At 35.8% G+C, this 22,530-nt stretch overlaps 1 protein-coding gene across 1 annotated transcript; it reads left to right on the top strand.

Annotated features, from left to right (window-relative positions):
* Positions 1-1,192: 1,192 nt before the first annotated feature.
* LOC126815205 (disintegrin and metalloproteinase domain-containing protein 10) lies at positions 1,193-18,071 on the top strand. The gene is made up of 10 exons (XM_050540765.2): positions 1,193-1,382; positions 2,502-2,634; positions 5,768-5,892; positions 10,232-10,633; positions 11,500-11,768; positions 12,620-12,748; positions 13,205-13,379; positions 15,999-16,158; positions 16,388-16,484; positions 18,051-18,071. The coding sequence occupies exons 1-10, from the start codon at positions 1,313-1,315 to the stop codon at positions 18,069-18,071; spliced, it is 1,581 nt and encodes a 526-aa protein (XP_050396722.2). The 5' UTR covers positions 1,193-1,312.
* Positions 18,072-22,530: the final 4,459 nt, after the last annotated feature.

Genomic DNA, 22,530 nt, shown 5'->3' with positions numbered 1-22,530 from the left:
CGTTTTTGTACTCAAAACTTGCTCAAAGAAAATCCTTAGAACGTTCCACTACTGTGGCTGGAGCATGACGGAAGACATCAGTTATGGAACTATTTTCTCGTTGCCCTCGTTCCCTTGGTGCCATAAGCACGTGTTTATTATGGTTAATACAGTACTGTGAAGGAAGCATTCCTAGGAAATGTTTGTATTTAGTATTTCCCTAAAAGAAAATTAAGTTGAACGACGACATAGAGTGAATCTCTTTTGTATTTCGCAACATTATAAGGTATGTCATTATTTGATGATAAATCTAATCTTTAAAAACTCTCCTTGAACGAGATTGAATGATATTGGTCAATAATTATTAAGAACCAGTATAAGTCTAACAATAATTCGGGTAGACTAAATAACCGAGGTCCCATGTTCATGTTAGTGTATACCAAAAAGAACTTTTGCCAGAGTGTGCGGAAACGCCACTGTCTGGTCAAAATTTCCATCATCGAACGATGTTATGTCCGACTTTATTTGTTCAGTTGATGCTTGAAAGTAGAAGCTTAAACACTGTTTCATAACCCCCATTAGGACTGGTCGATTTGAATAATCTTGTGGGGCCTGTACATTATTATGAGGTTTTTTTTCCAAAATGGTCTATTATTGTTTCCTAAATAAGGGAATACCACAGTTAGAGGCGTAGCCGTGAAATATATATTAGGGGTGGAGGTGGGGGGTCCGCAAATGAAATTATATAAAATGTTGACAATCTGTGACGCCGGAGGCCCGGAAGCAGCGCTATAGGGAGAGTGTGGGATATTTAACGGGGTTAAACTAAAACATCACACCAATACAATGTTTATCATGTTTAAGTCAGGGGGTGCCGTATGCATATTGGGATATGTACAGGTTTTATACAGGTTTTGTAAATAAATAGGAGTTAGGGTCGGACCCCCCCCCCCCCCTCAATGTGTGACGCCCATGACCACAGTATCATTATGTGGAAAAAACACGCAGACTACAAACAATTATCCTATTGACAAGCAAAGAAACTAAAACAACCCGTGGAGTAGCATCAATTTACCTGGTAAAAAGCTCTTTAGATAATATAAAATCTTCAAGAATCTATCTATTGTATCGAAAAACATAAGATTATAAAATGAGACCTCTTACCGTGACTACAGTGTACAAAGAACCATTATTGTTTTCTGCAGGAACCACAATGGCATTTCCTTCATGAAAACAACAAGGTTTAAAGATTAATGAAGACGAGATGGTATAAATTAAACACAATAGAACGTGGCTGATTCAATCAGATTGATTACATAAAGACGGCAGCAGTATGACAAGAAAGATTATTTGGTGGTTGATTTTAGTTTTTCAATTCTTGATTTTAGGCATTCTTATAAAAGGTAAATATTTTGGCATATATGTTTGTGTATGCGTGTATTGGCTTGTAATTTCAGTTTTGATAGATTGGGTTGGATGGAGATTCCGGTTCCATGTGACTATACCACATGAGAAAATACATCTATTTTTAATGAAATTAACAGTAGAAGAAATAATTGGGTTGCTGTAGCACCATAGGTCCTTTGTCTGACGTGGATAGCTGATTAAGGGAACCGGTCGCCACATCCTACGTACGACCCATGCATCTTTTCTTACTACATATTTCTGTAGCCTTGTGATCGTCTAGAATTTGTCTCTAGCTGTCTTTACTTCTGCTTCACGTTGTGTATTTACTTCTTACAGTTTCTTAAGACGTTTGTCTTACCAGGAATAACAATGCGACAGTTTGCTTCTACATTTTATATATATATATATAGCTGAATACAGGTATACAAGCATAATAGATAACAATACTAGCTAAAACCATTGCTCTACCCTAGCCAGCCTCGCGGCTGTCTAGGAACTCAGATGTAAGCTCTCTGGAACCTAATAGAAGTCTGGCGAATTCTCACCAGTATCCTAATTTTGTATCTACTGGTTTTGGACATTCAATTATCCAATTGGTCAAATATGATGTAAATAATTATAGAGATTGGTTAATTGAGCCCAATGACGTCGACAACCCACCCTTATATAGTGGAATGGAATTTTACTGAAGAATATTCTCATGAGATATCTGTTAACATGTTGTTGACATAGAACCAGTTATGTTATGGCTCTACAAGTGTTTTTATATCAAAATATGTCATTTAAACCCTAAGTCGATTTAAGTATTTTAAGTACATATCACATATTATGCGAATATGTTATTTCTCGAGCAAAAATTCTACTAAAAGTATTACATTGCATGCAATAGCCAAGAATGTGTGAGATATATATTATATAAAGTGATGCACCGTGAGTATAAGTTGTATCGATGTATTTCAAAATAACTGAGTTATTACATGTATGTTGATCAGATTTTAAACCCGATTCTGCTCCGTTCTTTTCCGGATAACAACCTGTTGTATTCCATCATAATGATGTATAGTTTACCCACTAACTTAAACATAAATCATGCTCAATATCTTTTTATATTGTAGGATTACCATTAAATGAATTCATATCTCATTATGAAGGAGTAAATTATGACCGGGCTGAACTGAATGATGCTCGTCATAGAGCTAAGAGATCCCTGCTACAAACTATTTCTCTAGATCTTCACGCTTTTGGGAGGTAATGATTCGGTGTAAATCTTCGGTAATAAATACACACTGGAATTATCTTTTAAACTCTTTAATACCGGAAAACATAAAATATCATATACACAGAACAGCACGTCCAAAAGGCAGAGTGACTGTCCTGGAAACTGGATAAAACCTAGAATCTTGAATGAATGTACAATTCGGTATTTAAAAAAGCTCGTGTCTAACGATTAAATTAAATATACACAGTTAACGAACGTAGGTAACCATAAAACATTAAAGACAATAAATACATATAATAGAAATAATACGGATTAAGCTTATCATACAGTCTGAACTATTTTAATGAAATGAGTTGGCTGTCCATTATCGGTTACCAAGTTACAAGATTAATGGCTTCAGGTATAATCGGTATTAAAAGAAATGTATTGAAATTTAAATAAGTTATTAAAACAACACATTGGACATTAAATGAATGAATGAATTAATAAAGGAACGAATGAATAAATGCACGAATTATATCCCCATTACACTATTGTCAAACGATTGTCACCTTTTAACATGGAAATGTGCACTATACAGTTTTTATTGGAATACAATCAAAACATTATTCTCAGACGAAGCTTTGCGAAATGTTTATTCTGCTTCCATTTAATTGAATCGTAAAACATTTAATTGGGCGTTGTGTGTATGAACGATTAGAAACCACATTACATAATAGTATATATACATTTTTTTTAATATGGCGAACATTCAGGGCAGAGATCTATTCTTAAAGTAGATAGTTCTCTATGCGCAGAATTGGGCGGGATTGTGGTAGTTGAGACAGACGCTAAACATTTAGAAAACTTCTGTTGAAATTGATAATAGTATGGTTACAAATTTAGTATCAAAACTACGAATTTTACACCATAACAACTCGGTAAATACAGGTCGTATGGCTATAATATGTACAGATATATCTCCAGAAAAGTAGTTGTACAGTATTTATTTAATTGCTCGGCAGTGTTATTAAGAGTAATATCCTTGAGTAAAAACAAGTATAACTGGGATTTCTTATATATTTAATATTGATTATTTAGCTTTCATCTGTCGATTAAATATTGATTATTTAACTTTCATCTATAGAATGTAAATTGATTATTTAATGAATTATCGGTGTATAAAGTATATTAATGTATGAAAGAAATTTTAAAACCGAAAGAAAGATATTTTGATTGACTACTTGTATTCCCAGCTCGGAATTATATACTCTTCAAAAAAAGTAGGGGATATTCAGAAACAATAGAAAACTGCAGAAATGCACTGCTGTTTTTATTAGAGGTAACCAGTGTATGTTAATAACACCCCAATTGCCTACACATGAACATAAACAGTTCATATGGGCGGCTTATCTGACGGCCCCATTTCACTCGCAAAGAGATGCACCGTCAAAAGTGAAAATGGACGTTTTTGATTTTTGTCTTTATAATGAGTAATTGCTCCACCAGTCCTCAGACATTCAGCAATTCGTCGTGGCATGCGCCTAATCAACCATCCAATTACGATTTGGGGCAATCTGACCCACTCCTCTTGCAGTGCCACGGCCAATTCTTGCAGTGTTGTCGGTTGACGTTGACGTCGACGAACACGTCTCCCGATCAAATTAAACGTAACACACTAGAGCAAAGATCCGCTAAACAGTAAATCTTATGCAAGAACCGATAGGAAAGCAAACATGGATAGATAAACAAGCACGCTGCAGTTTTCATCAACCCTTCCTCGAAGTTTCAAATTTGACAATGACCCCCCCCCCCTCCACGTGTATGGCGCTATTGCGTGTCGCATGTGCAGTCCAGTGGTTCTGTTGGGGCGATAAGTTCTTCATCTGTGAACATACTCTCACAGCATGTCAAATGTCCATGTCATATCACAACCTGCATAGGTATTTGCATTTCAATATCCCCTACTTTTTTTGAAGATTATGCAATGCATAATTTCTTAGACTAATATTGTGGGCACATTTGAGATAAGGGTGTATATAAATGTATATATATTTTTTTATTTAAATTTTTTTATTTAAATCTACATATCCTGTATCCTGTTTCTGAACATATCAAGTTTCCACAAATCCTTTCAAAGATTTTAACATGAAGAATATACAACATAAATAATTTACATCAATGTTGATTTAAGACAATCGGGTTTTCTCTTGTCATTTACTAATTCTGAATCAAATTGGGTTTACCACCAGGAAGAAGACGGAGTGGGAAATTGTATTATGCGTTTGTTCTTTACATGCGCTTAAAATTTCACATCCTTATTTCGTAAAGAAACACCCTTCGGTGGGTGTCGATGTTGATTTGTTAGAAACATAGCAAACTGATGTGATATAAAATTTCACAGACGGGTTCAAAGTGGGCCATCCTTCTAAAAAGTTCCCTTTTCACAAATAAGTTTGCTATTGAATTACATTAGCTGTTCGGAACGTTCTTTTTTTAAGGCGTACAATTATTATAAAATTGTTCAGTATACCTATACCGGTGTTTATCTATAAAATATGTATAAAATATTTAAAGCTTGTTACTTTCTGGAACATATTTTATATGTTTTGTTAAACTAAAATGTTTGTTAGGTCACACCCATCATATAAAGTACAGTTTCTTACTGAATACCCATTTACTTCTGGTTCAACGGTTTGGGACTATTGCAAGATAATACAGTTCACCAAACAAAGTTATTTAATACATGAAACCGTTAAAACACTTAAAGAATAGGCCCTTACATTAAATTTGAATTACTAATACTTTTCAGACATTATTATTACTTAAAGGCCAATCACACCACTGATTATGAAATGCATAAATACAATAAAATTGAACAATGCTTTTCAGTCGAGCAGCCCAGCAAATACTGCAATACAGGATGAGAAAAAATAAAGACTGCGTAAAGGTCAGGGTCGAATTTCTAATCGCCGATAACATATCGACAAAAAGTTAATCTGGATTAAGGAGTTCAGTAAATACTGCAGTACATGACAAAAAACTAAAATGAATGACAGCTCATCAGTATGAATTAAAAGTCAGGGTCTCATTTCTAATCGCCGATAATATATCGGCTAAAAGGTATAATCTGGATTGAGGCAATATCTACGTTTACACATGCGGAATATTCCTTTTTTGCAGATCCTTACAGCTACGACTGCGACCAGATTCGACAATATTTAGTGAATCTCCTGTGATAGAAACAAGTAATGGTGTATGGGGTTATGATCAATCAAATATTTATACAGGACACTTACAAGATCAAGGTAATATAACGTTTCTCAAATATGTCAACTTTATTCAAAGCATCTAATTTGTTTTCAAAGTATCTGATTTCTATTCAAAGCATCTGATTTCTATTCAAAGCATCTGATTTCAATTCAATGCATCCATCTCATCGATTGTCTTCATCAAGACGCTGGTCATCATTTCTATTTTTCGGACAATGTCTGATACACGTTAATATACTCAGATTGATTATTTAACGGGTAATTAAGAAAACAATAACAAAATATCAGCCGTTTGGATTAAGAAGAGGTCCACCACAAATTTCAGTTCCTCATACCTTTGTAAATACTGAACGGTTAGGACTTCGAATTTTGTCTAATGGTTTGGATTGTTCGTACTTGGTTTTATTTTATTCATGTTTGAGCTCCAACTTTCACAATGTTGTAGTTTACAAGGGATTAAAAAAATATCAAATGACGAACAGAGACTTTAAGGCATATTTAATAGAAAATGGAATCCTGTATAGGGCTTTTACTATCACATTACCATAGAAATTGTTCCAAAGTAAGCATAAAAAATGCATATATACTAAACAGCCTAGTAGCATTTTTGCCCATTACAATTGTTTGCCTATTACGCACTGGCTTGTTCTAAGCATTTTTAGTTGCTTTTTATTCACTGCAGAATACTAAACAATATCTATAAGCCGCTAAATAAACCAAGTTTTCGATATATAAAAACTATTACTTTGCAAATTCAATATTTATCAAGTGTTTAGTCGGACGGAAAATGTAGAATACTTTTAGGCCTAATGGGTTCTTTTTATATTTAAAAAATGAATGAACAAACTTCTTAATTATGAAAATAAACATACAGACAAAATAAAATATATTTACTGTGCTTATAAATGGGATGCTGATTCAGTTTCTGTCCAAAGTGCAATTATGGACCCCCACTGTATTTGGCGATCGATAGCCAATATCAATTAACAATAACAAGTTTGGTTCTTAACCGACTGTATGGGTATGAAAATGGAATTAAGGCTATAGTAATATCTTTGGAAAAATTGTGCTCGCAAATCTAAGAAACAATACATTTCTATAATCATATTCTACCAATATCACAAATTTCTCAACCTAAAATTGTACCTATACTACTGGTCATAGCTAGAAGATCCAGTGGCTAACAATAGACCACACGGGTACCAACCCTCGTAGAAAACCCAAGCTTCAAAATTTATTATTATTTATATGTTATCGATTAACTAAGGAAAACTGAAGGCTTTTTAAAGCATAATTTTGTTACTTAAACAATTCAAAACCTCTTAAATATTAAGATTGCTAAATGCTAGCTCCTTAAAACTACTACAAATATAACCATTCGATTTTTTTTTTTTGGAGTTTCGAGCGCCGGTATCATCACTATAATAAGTGATACGTCTCTGATAATCCTTTACTAAGTTGTCGTTACTGTTTTTGCGTGTGAGTAGGTGGATGTGTCGAGGAAGTGGGGATGGGTCAGGGCTGTGAACTCTCTTCTATTGATCTTGATCATTTGGAAGATTAATGTGTAATTAATTATGTTTTTAAGAATAAGTTTTCATCTAGTTTAATTGCCTTTTATATACTAGCTTTGCAAATGTCCGTTATATACAAGAAAATTTTGTTTGATTCTTTGTAGGTGTGTTGCTTTAAGAAACCAAACAAATTTTAAAATACCTTCATAATAACCAGTTTGTTTTACACGAAATATAATGGTGCAATTTATTTGTATTTGGTGTGACATTTAATGATGAAATGTGCAATTAATGATCATTGCATTATAATGGAAACATTCCAGGGCATACCATATTCTCTACCTGCTACACCTTATTACCTTTAAGAAAACTCTTTATTTTTTTCTGAAATATAAAGATTATTGCGTTATTACGGATGTTACAATATGGGGATTATCTCTACCGTGCAACTCTGATTAACACATCTATGTATTATATGAAAATTATGTTTGCCGGAATGTATTTAGTTTAAACTTGATTTAAATTCAGTACACAGTTTTACATCTCAGAGTTACAGACGGGGCTAAGTGTAAATTCAGTTTTACAGAACCCATTCCATCTATAATAACTGTTCACAGTATATTCACAATACAAACGTCTGATATATTCACAGAAATTTATTCGCAACACAAACCTCTATAAAGGCTTGTTATTGTTGAACCTGGGTAATGAGCACTGCATGCCATTAATCACGGATTGTGTTTGTTCTGAAAGTTGAATAGTTTTAGACAATTAAGCTTAATTGGTCCGAAAATTAAAAAAAACGACTAGGTTCCATAATAGCCAATTTATTCTCAGTATAAAGCGGTAAAAATGAATGCAAAAATCAATATTAGATCAGTTTGAAAATCAAATTAAATGATAATATGCAGTGTGTATCCTTTATACTTATTAAGTCGACACGCGGTTTTCAATGTCTTAATATATATAAGCGGACACGGTGGCTCAGTGAATAAGACGCGTGCTCACGGGGATCAATCCCGGTGGTAGACGAGTAGGTTCCTCAGTATTTTTCAACGTTGTATACCCTCTTGTCAGTAGTGCAGGACGGATGACGAGACAAAGAGCAATGCCTAGTCGTTCAAGTGGGACGAAAAACCGAGGCCTCGAGTGCACGTTGGTGTACACGTAAATGATCGTCCGTCTTCATTTGCCCGATTGGTGCAGATAAGTAGGCCATTAAGCAACATTTCATCCATTTATTCATTCATTATTTTTAAAATGTAATATTCCAAATGAAATATACTATTCAAAAAAAGTAGGGGATATTTGATTTTTAAGTGTTATTAAAGTCACCTAATGAAACTGACGAAGAAACAAATGACAAAATGAAATGAAGTTCACATTCATCGATTTATTCCAAATGATCGTTAGACTAAGTAAGGCACAGACTGACCATTATAAGGGTAAAATGATACCCGGGGTCAAACAGCAAAGTTACCACAGCATCACAACCAAGTCAGTAATGGGTAAATCCTCCTCTGTTTGCCAAACAAGCATTGATCCGACGTGGCATACTCCTAATGAGACGTCTAAGGTCATTTTGGTCCAGATTGTCCCATTCCTGTTGCAACGCAGCAGCAAGTTCTTGGACATTGGCAGGACGTTGTTGACGTTGACGTAACCTCTGTCCAAGCATGTCCCAGACATGCTCGATGGGGGAGAGGTCGGGACTCAGTGCTGGCCAAGGTAATGTGGTGATGTTCTGTTGTTGGAGGTAACCTGTAACGATCCTGGCCCTGTGACATCTTGCGTTGTCATCCTGGAAGATGAAACGGCGGCCATGACGTCGTGCGAACGGCACAACATGGACTGCCAAGATGTTGTCCCGGTAGTACTGGCCTGTAACACGCCCTGCAACAACATGTAAAGCCGTTCTTCCAGCAACAGTGATGCCTCCCCACACCATAACAGAACCACCCCCAAATCGATCATGTCTGATGACGTTAACGTCTTGGAAGCGCTCGTTTCGACGACGCCACACCCTCCTACGTCTGTCCAAAAAATCAACACTGAACCTTGACTCATCTGAAAACATCACATTGCTCCAGCGTCGATTATCCCAGTGTTGACGATCCCTACACCAACGACGTCTTGCCTGAATGTGATGATCTCTCAAACAAGGGATCACGCGAGGACGTCGGGCGCGAAGGTGACCCCTATGCAGTCGATTCCGAATCGTCTGGCCACTCTGATTTGCTGTGATGACACGATTTCTCAAGGCCAAGGTACGGATAAATCGATCCTGGGCTTGAGTTGTCGCCCTTGGTCGACCTGAGCGTGGTCTGTCCTGTACAGATTGTGTATCACGGTATCTGGACCATAGCCTGCTTATGACAGACTGAGAAACATTCATGGTCCGCGCCACAACCGCCTGTGTTGTGCCGATCTGTAGCATGCCAAGGGCACGTAACCTTTCATTTTGGGTAAGCCGACGCATATCAAAATTTGTTTTCTGGTCACTAAAACAATTAAACTGATGTTTCCACCCTGGAATTCAATGCCACAATGACTGTAACATTCAAAGTCAGGGTCGTGCAAATCTTGGGTTGGACCCCCATGATGATCCCAAGCATCACCTGCATTCCATGCGGTAGCTATTGGTGCGTTTGGGCGTCACATGTAACTGGAAATGTTTCTTCTGTTAGGTTCTATAGTGACTTTTTTCGTAGTCATTTGCATATTTTAGTATTATGCCCCCAAAATCAAATATCCCCTACTTTTTTTGAATAGTATATATCCAAATTATCCATCGACATTTACAAATAGAAAGGAGTATATTATTCTTGAATGACATGCATATTTAATTTTTTTTCTTGTAGAAAATTCAAAGATCCATGGAACACTTACAGCAGATAATTTTTTTGAAGGAAAAATTCTAACACTGAATGAAACTTTCATTTTGGAACCATCATCCAGATATTTTATAAATAAACCTGACTTTCATACTGTTATATACAAAGCTTCTCATGTTAATGTGGCCAAGTTCAGAAATACTAATATTGACAAATTACGCAATGTATTAAAGAACAGATCAAGAGTTCATAGACATGTTCAAAATCACTATACAAGACAACGAAGATCAACAGTTAAAAATACATGTGAATTATATATAAAGGCCGATTATGATTTTTATGAGAAGTATGGTGGTTTTAGTACAGATTTAGTGATAAATCAAATAGTACAATATGTACAGACTGTGAATAGTATATATTCTGTTATAGGTAAGTTGTCAGTTCGTACAATAAAAGGTAATTTGTTAATACAATAATATGTACAGACTATGAACAGTTTCTATATAGGTAATTTATTAGTTAATACAATATGTAGAGACTGCGAATAGGTAAATAACAGTTAATACATTGAACAGATATTTGAACACTATTTGTGTTTATATACATTTTTGACTTTAAATTGAGGTGTACGTCATTTATCAAACGCAACCGGTTAAGGCCACGACTCTTCTCATTTTGTCAAAAACATCATAATATTTGACAGGGATCAGGTAAATTCGGAACCTTTGCCAGCCCCCACCTTATGCATTTAATTAAATTATCAACTGATTCATTTTCGACAAAGATATAAAAAACCATAAAGGTAACATCACATATATATTATAAGACAGAGAGTTGAAAAACTACAAAATATGTTTAATGATGGTAGTAATCCCAATGCCGTATCACCTTTATAATTCATTTATCTGGGATTCTGGGATTAAAATGATATTTATAAACACAGTAAATGGTTTTAGCATTGTGTCTCGGATTTGTAGTCTTGTATGCTATCATTTAATACAGTCCGGTTATTTCCGTCAAGCTCGGAATAACCACTTGATCATCATATGCGACCAGTAATCTGCAGCCGATACAGGTCTAGATTAAATTAAAACATCAAACTGGTAGGGAAGATAACATCGGATTAATCCAATGTTTTTCATGACGAACATCTTGAACAGAAACTGGTCGGATAGCCTAGGTTATAAATCCCTGTTTATAAAGATTTTTCATTTCATTTTGTAATTGATTGAAGCGAATACCACCAAAATTTAAAACGGTGTAGACAATAATCATAAAAACCCTATATATTTCAGATTTTGACAAAGATGGGTCTTCTGATAATATCAGATTTGTAATTAAAAGAATAAAAGTTTATACCAACATTACAGATTCTAATTATATCAGATATATAGGAAACTTTGATGTCGCTAAATTTCTTGAGATACACTCTGAAGAAAATTATGACCAGTTTTGTTTATCTTATATTTTAACACATCGTGATTTTGGAGATGGCGTTCTGGGTTTGGCATGGACGGCTTCTTTGGATGAAAATACCGCTGGAGGAGTATGTGAGAAATACCTGGTAAGGACTTTGAATTCATTTTTGTAAAATACCCAATCTGTGGCACGATATATCCGGCGCAAATGTCATACTGTTTTTAAATAAATATGCTATACTTTGTCAAGATATTTTAATCCGTAAATTTAAAACGCTGTGAAGTTTCAAGCTTAACTCCGATACATATACATATTGGTATTTTTATAATAATGGAAAGGCTTGTTTCAGAGTTGTTCCCAAATGTATAATCTTCTATTTTCTATTACTAGACAGTCCCAGATCTCGTGTAATTAATAAGTTCAAACATATATATACACATATCGCTTCATTGATTTGTACATAAATAGTAATAAATTCTTGTTGTATAAAGGCTATAATATGTGGGGTTTTAGTCATTTATTGTTAGGCCCCATTTTGTAATTCCGTTGTGATCTTTCACCTTTAATTTGTGTATCATAGCTGTATATCATAAGAGAGATATATTTTGTCAAGAACATGTCAGGTCTTATTTCAATATGTCACAGTCTGTCATCTAATAATATATCCTGGTATACTAACTGTGTATAATGTCTTAAAGTGGAATTGTCGTTATTGTCGTTACCTTGGCATGTTTGTGAATATTTGCACGAAGCAGTATGTGCTTATTCTAGAGCATCTCCCCGTGCCCGAGCGTACCCACCACTTGCATTCCCCCCACCGGCTACGCTACTGGCGTTTATCGTCTTGGCCATTGCAAACATAATGTTACTTTTGATGTCATAGGTCATTAATGATGACAATCCAGAAATAAACAGTTATGATTCTCTTTTGCGGTTTTGATGTCAACATAGTAACTTTCTGAACATCGAATACTATTTAAATCTAATTGTTTTCAGGAAATCAATGGTGTATATAGAAGTTTAAATACAGGATTTGTAACAACATTAAATTATGGACAGACTGTACCTAACATTGTTTGTCATTTAACTCTGGCTCATGAAATTGGTCATAATATGGGATCGGAGGTAGGTCATTTTAGCCGATTGTTGTCTGTGGTGTGCTAAAAATAGACGTGAAGGAAAGGATTTGAAAGAGTGTGTGTGGTTATTTTTTGTGTGGTTTGTTTGGGGGTGGGGGCATTTGTTTGGTTAAAAGCACCATACTTGCGAGGATTTTGTTTATATTATTAAATCACAATAATATACAATTTATAGACTAGCATTACCTCTGTTGAAGACGTAAAATTTCGCTATATTAGAGAATTGCAAGTTCGGAATTAATTGAAATAGTGAGTAAACGCCCCCCCCCCCCAAATAAAATCCCCTAAGGGAATACCGTACCACTGGCTATAGCAATGGTCATTCCGACATAAATCTAATAAAACAATAATGTACGAATCAGATACAAAGCGGTGGCCGGTGAGGTGTCATCTCACTCGATCAGCTCTTTCACAGTTTCAATTGGTTCTTTTGGTTTTTAAGCATGATCCTGAAAATATAACATGTACACCTGGCGGCAGTAGTGGTAATTATCTAATGTATCCTAAAGCTACAACAGGAGAAGAGAATAATAATTTAAAGTTTTCACCGTGTAGTATATCACAGATGGGACCTATAATACAAACTAGGGGTAGTAGTTCTGTTGGCTGTTTTAAAGGTAAGAATTAATCCATTTGTTTTGGGGACCCACCCAAATAACGAGAGATTGGTGGGTTATTAGAAGACACGGTGGGATCAATAATTTTAAGGAGTTAAAGATACATTCCCGGGTACAAACTGGGTGATTTGATGATATATTTGGACTAAAAACATATTCAAACTAATTAATTTATCATAATTTTGCTTCAAATCCTTCTCAAAACATTGCAAGTGTCGGGGAATACCCTGGCTATAAAAAATCGATCAAAAGAGGTCATGTTTGTGTCACGTGACATACCTCTCTCAGTACCTAGCAACGCAAGCGCAGTCGGAGGAGAATTCATTGCATACACAAGACGTTGTTGTCTTTAATCGCTGACTATTTATTACAAATATCGAAGCCTAATTAAATTTTCGGATTATACACTGTCCGCGTCTTTTTCCGCGTCTCAGAAAGTGTTGTACGTCTAATTCTTCATAAAGTTTATCAAAATGTACATCAAGCGCTCAATCTCCGCGTGCAACCTTCGACGTCACGCGTGCAGACACTCCTAATCGTCGGGCTGTCAATTAGGGAAAACTTTACATTTTTGTCCTGTATGCGCTCCATGAGTGTTTTTCATGGAATCCAGTATTTTTCTAGTAAGACTGGATATTTCATCTTTCCATATATACCACAATTGTCATACTTTTATTGGAAATAAACACCCGATAAATACTTTTCTGGGAACGTAGCTTTAAACCTCTTTGATATAGGTCAAACTAAAATATTTATGCGTAGGGATAAGACAATGAAAACACATAATTCGATCGATAAGTTTCATTTTTGTCGACATAGGAACACACAATCGATTATATTTCAACATTGGTTTATGGATGTAAAATTTGGAGCAAGAAAAAGTGTCAACCTATAAAAAAAAGTCATTTTAAAAGGTTGTTCTTGTATTTCATAATTCAAATCTTGTGTCGCTGGTCATCAATGCAGCCAATGACCTAGGCAATACCTCGTTACTTTAGTAACGTATACGTATCGGCTCGGCTCTCTACTACGTTACTGTCGCGCTGTCTATACAACTAATATGAAAATAAGGCTTTTCCCCCATATTGGTTCTAAGGCTATTTTGGAATCCTTACCGTCTATTTTTCACCGTGATTCTTCTTTGATCGCCAAAAGGAATCATTTCTTGCCACATCCGACACAAATTTATAAAAATCCAACGCTATGTTCATGTAGAATTGTGCGATACAAAAACAAAAACAACTTTCATTTGAATTGGTCGCCATTATCAAACTAACGGTAAAATTCCATTCCTAAATTTGGAATATTGGTTGAGCGTGAGTTTGATAATGGCGACCAATTCAAATGAAAGTTGTTTTTGTTTTTGCATCACGCAATTCTACATGAAAATAGTGCTGGATTTTTATAAATTTGTGTCGGAAGAAATGATTCCTTTTGACGATCAAAGAAGAATCACGGTGAAAAATATAGAGTTGTCTTATTTTACCAACTGTCGGTTACTCTTTAAAATACAATGGTAAAGCGTCTTATTAAGGGGTCGAGTTGAAAAGATTGAACAACATCTCCAGACCAACCTTGGACTCAGAATCGAGTCATACGAAACCCTGGCATCTAATCTCCCAATAGAAAAGACACGGAAGATAATGGAGGCAATACAAATCAGAAGGAACAGCCCAGATCTTAACCGTGATACAGGGATATTCTTGCCCAATGCGTATGATCAACTAATTTAAAATAATAGCATGGTTCCACCACTCCTTATAAACTGTACAAGTGTGCTGTGTGTTATCTTTTGACTAGTTATTGTATTTACTATCGTGCTATATTCATTGTTTTAAGTTGTTTTTGTTTTTACATTAAATCTATATCTCTATTGCATATCCAATTATCCTATCATAAAATTACAAGTGTTAATAGACATGTGCAATGAAATAACAGTTATATTTAATCTACCCTTCATCATGTTACATTTATCTGTTGTATATACTCTATTGCCTTAATTTATTGTCTTAACTATAATAACAATCACCTCCCATATTCGGTTAATATCGCAACTACTTAGTCAGCTTATTGATCGTTTAACATAGCGGTTTCTTTTCTTACTTTTGTATATTGTTACCAAATTGTGTCACAACTCTTTGATATAATTGGTTTAAGGTATGGTTTCCATTCTTGTTGTTAAGACATCCTCACTGGCCATGGACTATAAGTTAATTAACTCTCTATCTGCTATTGTATATCTTAATAAGTGTTGGTGTAGGCCTTTGATCATGTTGTTGCTATGTATAGTTTCGGTTATGTTGTTGTATTTTGTCTATATATATTTGCCTCATACCTGTTTTACTGTATTAGCTTGATAACGTTGAGAGAATACTCTACGAAACGTCGCCTTAATTTCCATAAGTATGTGTTTTGTTGTTACTCTTAAGGGAGTGAGTAAAGAACATAGATTTGTGTGGTCAAAAAATTAGCTTGTTTACCGCTCTTTGGTTTCCCACACCAGATCACCGTTTTAATCTTCTACCGGGAAACTAATTTAGTCCTTCGAAATTTTAATGCTATACGGATTGCTTAAATTCTGTGTATATTCCTCTATTCCCTTTGTTTTAAAAAAATCAGATTCTAGTCAATCTAACTGTGGTAATAAAGTAGTAGAACCTGGTGAAGAATGTGATTGTGGTTGGGAAGATGAATGTGCAGAAACATGCTGTAATCCTCAATATAGTAATAATAATATACCCGCCACGCCTTGTACACTTAAACCAAATGCAACTTGTAGGTAAATATAATATCTTCAATTTATAACAAACAAAGGTTTTTAAGATTGATTTTAGATATGAGTTTGCCTATAAATCTTCTAAGTAACATAAATTATCACTCACTCTATATATTCAACCAGATATGAATTAATTGGAAGAATTCATCTGAACATTGTGTGTTGTTAGTTAGGATTACAATTCTTATAATATTTTTTTATTTTTTTATTTTTTTTTAAAACTATTTTCCAGTCCCAGTCAAGGTTCTTGCTGTAGTTCTTCCTGTCAGCTAATTACTTTATCAGATAACTATGTTTGTCAACAAAATACATCCTGTCAGATGAAATCAGTTTGTACATATCCTTTAATAAACTCACAACCGGAACGATATTCAAGCCAACCCTGGTTTGACCCAGTACCTTTTTTTTGGTCCGGTTCCGGGCGCATGGAACTATTTGCAACTTCTGGCGGTTATGTATCATATACCAGCTTTATCACATCCCAGTGCATTTTAATAACGTCTTTTTTAGCACAAACCTTTGATTTGGTATTATATACTCTTAAAAAAGTAGGGGATATTCGAAAACAATACAAAACTGCGGAAATGAACTGCTGTTTTTATTAGAGGTAACCAGTGTATGTTAATAACAGGCCAATTGCCTACACATGAACATAAACAGTTCATATGGGCGGCTTATCTGACGGCCCCATTTTACTCGCAAAGTGATACACTGTCAAAAATGAAAATGGACGTTTTTGATTTTTGTCGTGGCATGCTCCTAATCAACCGTCCAATCACGATTTGGGGCAATCTGGCACGGGCATTATCATCTTGAAAGATGAAACGTCGACCTGCACGTCGAGCAAAGGGCAGAACTATCAGTGTCAGGATGGGGTTCACGGTAGTACACACCAGTGACCCTTCCTTGAACAATATGCAAGTCCGTTCTGTCAGTCATGGTGATTCCTCCCGGCACCATAACAGACCCACGCCCGAATCTGTCATGCTGTCCGAAGTTAACGTTAGTATGACGCTCATTTACACGCCTTCAAACGCGAGTTAATGGAGGTGATTACCTCAATTTCTACGCTGCCTACATCATTGACGCCATGTGCTGGCGAGTTAATGGCGGCACAACACGCGGTCGTTGCGCATGGAAATGGGCTGCATGTAGCCGATTTCTAATCGTTTGGGGTGTAACTCGAATTCCTGTAACTTGGTACGAGTTTACAGAAAGCTGATTGGCCGTTTGTCGTCGATTTCGCAGGATCTGTCTACGAACTTTATCGATCCTGGGCTTGTATAGTGGCTCTAGGACGACCTGAACGAGGTCTATCATCAGCATTGTGTGTTTGTTGGTACCGGTTCCACAGTCTGCTGATCACAGACTGTGGCACATTAAGCATGTTGGCTATGCTGGCTGTGTAGAACCCATTTGAAGCATGCCAATAGCACGTAGACGTTTATCATGTTGAAGACGTCTCATTGCAAATTAAACGTAACACACTAAAGTAAAGATACGCTAAAGCAAACATGGATAGGATAAACCAGCACGCGGCAGTTTTCATCAACCCTTCCTTGAAGTGTCAAATTTGACAATGAACCCCTCCCACGTGTATGGCGCTATTGCGTGTCGCAGGTGCAGCTCAGTGGTTCTGTTGGGGCGATAAGGTCTTTATCTGTGAACATACTCTCAAAACATGTGTCCATGACTTTTTATCATATCACAACCTGCATAGGTATTTGCATTTCAATATCCCCTACTTTTTTTGAAGAGTATATTTGTCATTTATTTAATATATATATATACATATAATATTTTTGTTCTCATTATTATTAGGCCAACTCACTTCTTTGCTGTACATTACGCAGACCTATCATTTTACCTGCAAAAATAAAACCTTATTGTGTAAGGTTCTTAACCAAACTGGATGAAAAGTCAAACTGAGACCCCGAATCCTACTTGGCAGGGCTGGCTGTCAAGGATAGAAGTTTGTTCTTCATCCCGGCTACCCTTTAGTAACTGCATCCACGCTTCATCTTCGCAGTACCTGTATACCCCCCCACCCACACACACAGAGATAAATAGTCTATATGAAGACTATGAGGTTCTGGGTGACCGAGCTAAATAACCATAATTTTAAAAAAATTAAATGTTAAATAATCACATCACGAATCTCTAGACTTTGATGATATCAACTCGCCACCACGTGGAATCCGCTTGTACAAACTATTCTTGTGGAATACGTTCATTTTTTTTTATCAAAATGTAATAAATGTTTCAACTTATATAAATCTTAACAATATTTACTGATGAAAATAATGCTACTTGTCCAGCACCACAGAACTTACCCAATAAAACAATCTGTGAAGGCAGTAAAGTCTGTCTGGACGGAGTAAGTAATCTTTAGTCCAATATATTGAATCAATAAACGTTTTTCCTGGGAGGTGCCGTGGTGAATTCAAGAAAATATTCCAGTACGGAACTTTAACTTATGTATTCAAATAATCTAACATAAATCCAACGCCTATAAGACGTTCGCTGGGCTTAGACCCCGTTTCCACCGATTATGATATCGCAGACAAAACTTCTTGAACCACACTGATCAGCAGTGAATATTCGCTAATCCGCTAGTCACTGATGGGGATGACATCGATGCGACTTAATGAGCCCCAAATATTAACTCTTTTCCTTCTGCAAATTAAATTCTAGCACATTTTTATTAAGCATTAGAAAAATAAATAAACATGTTTCAAGTATATGTAGGTAAAAAAAAATATTTCTTATTTCGTGTAAATGGGTATGTAAAATGAGTAAAAAGCACCATTCTGCCCGGACTAGAAGCGTCTTATGTAAACAAAGCACGCGCCATTAAGCCAATGATTGACACCGCGGTCATCTTTTACAGAGCTATTAGTCTTCGAAATACCTCTGTGAAATAGATTGTTCTTGAACTTCTGATATCCCAGTGTATGCAACAAGGGAGGTAATCAAGGAAATATTCCATGACTGGACGATTTAAAACATAAGTCAGCAAATAATACTTTAATATCACATTCTATTTGAATAAGCCAGATGGTAACCAAATTCCACTCGCATAAATTTATTTATCTGCTGCATATTTTGTTTTGTTTCCCTTGATTTAGGAGTGTAGTGGATCTATATGTTTGGCATATGATTATCAACCCTGTCAATGTAAACCTACCGTGCCAGGTGATTGGAATGATGAACTATTATGTGCAGTCTGTTGTACGGTTGATGGAATATGCAAGTATGTTGATACAATTCTCACTTATAAAATAATTGTAATTGTTATTTTGGGTGTGGTTCTGAAACCATCGCTGACGTTACAGCCAGGCGCGTGTCGTGTACATGTGATGAGTTATGCTTACCCTTTCTCGATCAACCAATACTGCACCTTTTGATATGAATGTTGGAACTCATGATGTTGAGTAGGTGATAAGTGAGCTCGTGAGAATCGACCATTACTGCTTTCTGGTGTTACAATGCCCATAAACGTTGCTTCAGTAATATGTACCGATGACAATTGCTAATGCTAGGTTCCCACTATCATGATTAGTGCTACGATTGAAATCGTGGTTTTAAACGTGGAGTAATCGTGGTGATCCTATCAGGTCTTGTTGAGGTCAGTCGTAGCCACCGTGTTGATGGTATCGAAACGTATCCGAACGCATCTCATGGACTCAATAGGGACAATCGCATCGTAACGTGTCCCGGACATTGGAAACCTGGCATGTGGTAAATGTTTCTTTTTCTAGCAATGAGATTGATAATGTATCTAATATGTGTGTATTTTATAGGAGTAGTTACCAGACTGATACTGTACCTAATATGACGATGGTATCAGGTAGTCCATGCAATGATAATCAGGGATATTGTGACGTCTTTAATAAATGTAGAGAGGTAAGTTGATTGTCATAATTTAAATATACTGTATTCAATATCTAGAATGATCATGTGTACAAAGCCGTTAGGCTATAAATTTAACTTTATGATAACAATAACATCATTGATATTGAGACTAAACCAATAAACTTTCCGTTTTAACGACAAAATACATTCCAGTAAAGGGGCACAGTTGAAATTGGTGACCCCGAGATATTTAACTATACGGATTTCAAGCTCTAAAGTACTTTTGTATCCATATAAGAGCATCTTACTATATTCTCTGATTTAGGTTGATCCAAGTGGATTTTTAAACGAATTAGCCAACTGGCTTAATTTGTCAGGTAAAGAGATAGAGCAATGGTTAAAAACCTATTGGTGGGCAGCTGCTCTGATAGTATTTGGTGTCTTACTGTTACTGGTAAGCCGTTTGTTGTTGTTGTTGGTTTTTTTAATGATAAACGCCCTATTAGTGTGCATTGGCAACGTCATATCTGTAGCATTCTTCGAATTGAAACATACTCATTCGTTAAATCGTCATTTTGGAGTCACCAGAAATATTCGTATAGTGACCTTTTGGGGATTTTGCGGGGTTAAATGCCAACGCAAAACGGCATTCATATTTGTTGTATTTTCATTTTCTAGGCTTGGTTTGTGAAGTGTTGCAGCAAGAAACAGCCTCCACCAAATTCAAGAGTAGTTCGGCCGTCTAGAAACCCACAGCAGTTTCAATTCGCAGAGAAAATGGCCAATTCTAACCGACAGCAGCCACACCATCGACAAAATTTTTCTAATAAAGTATCACCCATGTCTACATCCCAAAGTCATCAACGTTTCTAGCAAAATAGACATAATAAACCCATGTAGTAGTATAGTGGTTAAAGTCCACTTCCTCCTAATATGTTATAAAAGAACCATTCCCATGTAATAGCATAGCCGTTGCTAGATTAGTCTGAAATTCCCGAACTTAAAGGTACATTATCTCCTTTTACCACAGACATGTAAACAAAAGCGTTGTCCAATCAGAGGTCGTGACACAAACACACTCAAATCAAACATGGCGACCTCCACGGGAACCTTGGCATTGAGCGAACATTGAACTTTGCAACTCGATTATCACAGGTAGACATTTTAGCTGGAAAGCGCTAGACTTGGTACTATCGAAACATGATGTGATAGTTTTCACGCTGAGCACAAATATGCATGAATTATGGTATTAAGTGGACGTTGAAAATCCTGTTAATCACACTTACTATGGCATTAGTGTTACCAAGTTATAAGTGTTGGCTTAAAGTTCGCGAGTTGAGGAAATTATAATCATTTTGTTTTGGGACACCATCCTCATGATATTCCGTCCGTGCTTTATCATTTTGAGTTAATAAATAGGTGCCCTATTCACCAGCCACTGCAATCACATTTGCTATTCCGTCAATATTTCTATTCCTGAGGTTATATAAGAATCTGATGCCTGCTCAAATCTCATATTATATTCCGTCCATATTTATATTTTTTAGATAATAAGACCAATTTTATATGCTATGCCATCTATATTTAATATAATATAATATCAAGTAATATAATTTGTTATCTGCTCAATATTCCGTCCATTATATTTAATTTTGTTGTAAATTGTTGTTCTTTTATATGAGTAATTGTAATTTAAAGTGCCTGTATAACTTCACTATTACTGCTTTGCACATTTTTTGTAAAATTTGTATTGATTTCTTTTGTATATGAATAGTGATATGCATATTAGATTTGTTATTTCCTGCATTGTATAATATTGTTATATATGGTGTAATATTTAAAGTGCCTGTATACTATAGCTACACACAAACCATCATATTTAGAGTGATATTAATTTATATTTCCTTTAAACCACAATGTGCATTATCATCGTTATTTCAAAATGTCATTAAAATGTAATTCCATCACCTTATCTTCTTTTTTTTAAAGTTTTGAAATGTATAATGTATACATTACATGTAGCAACATAATTAAAACTGGTTTCGATTCTCCGGTTGAACGCCTGGCCAACCTCGTGGGTTTTCTCCGGGACCTCTGGTTTCCTCCCACTGCTAAAGACCTATGCGCAAGCGAATTATTGAAATAAAATTGAACCACATGTTATATATAGTCCCGAAATGACCTAGTTTGTGTCGAGTGGACGTTAAACCCCATCTCTCTCTCTTTCTCACTCTCACTCTGCCCGGACAGCGACGTTTCGATCGACTGTTAAGTTAAAGGCTAATTTACGTGCACGCCAACAAGTACGCGCGCGGGAACTCTGTTTTTCGATCGACTATATTATACTGTGCCCTGGCCTCGCCGGGATTGAAACAGGTCCCTCCTGGTTAGTGAGCAAGCGCCGACTTTAAGTTGGTCAGTATTTCAAGTTTTGACAACTAGTTGAGTCAAAAGATGAAAGTAATTATCCAATATTTTTTGTTGTAAGTCATAATGCTACTTTTACTTTCGGCACCATAA

Source organism: Patella vulgata, chromosome 3, assembly GCF_932274485.2.
Source record: "Patella vulgata chromosome 3, xgPatVulg1.2, whole genome shotgun sequence".
Classification (NCBI taxonomy): domain Eukaryota; kingdom Metazoa; phylum Mollusca; class Gastropoda; family Patellidae; genus Patella; species Patella vulgata.
This window is presented reverse-complemented; position numbering and strand designations above follow the sequence as displayed.

Excerpts from the sequence above, each read along its gene's own strand:
- LOC126815205 (XM_050540765.2), top strand. The coding sequence starts at position 1,313 with ATGACAAGAAAGATTATTTGGTGGTTGATTTTAGTTTTTCAATTCTTG. Across the intron at positions 10,634-11,499 it reads TAGTATATATTCTGTTATAG|ATTTTGACAAAGATGGGTCT; the intron begins GTAAGTTGTCAG and ends TATATATTTCAG. Across the intron at positions 11,769-12,619 it reads GAGTATGTGAGAAATACCTG|GAAATCAATGGTGTATATAG; the intron begins GTAAGGACTTTG and ends AATTGTTTTCAG.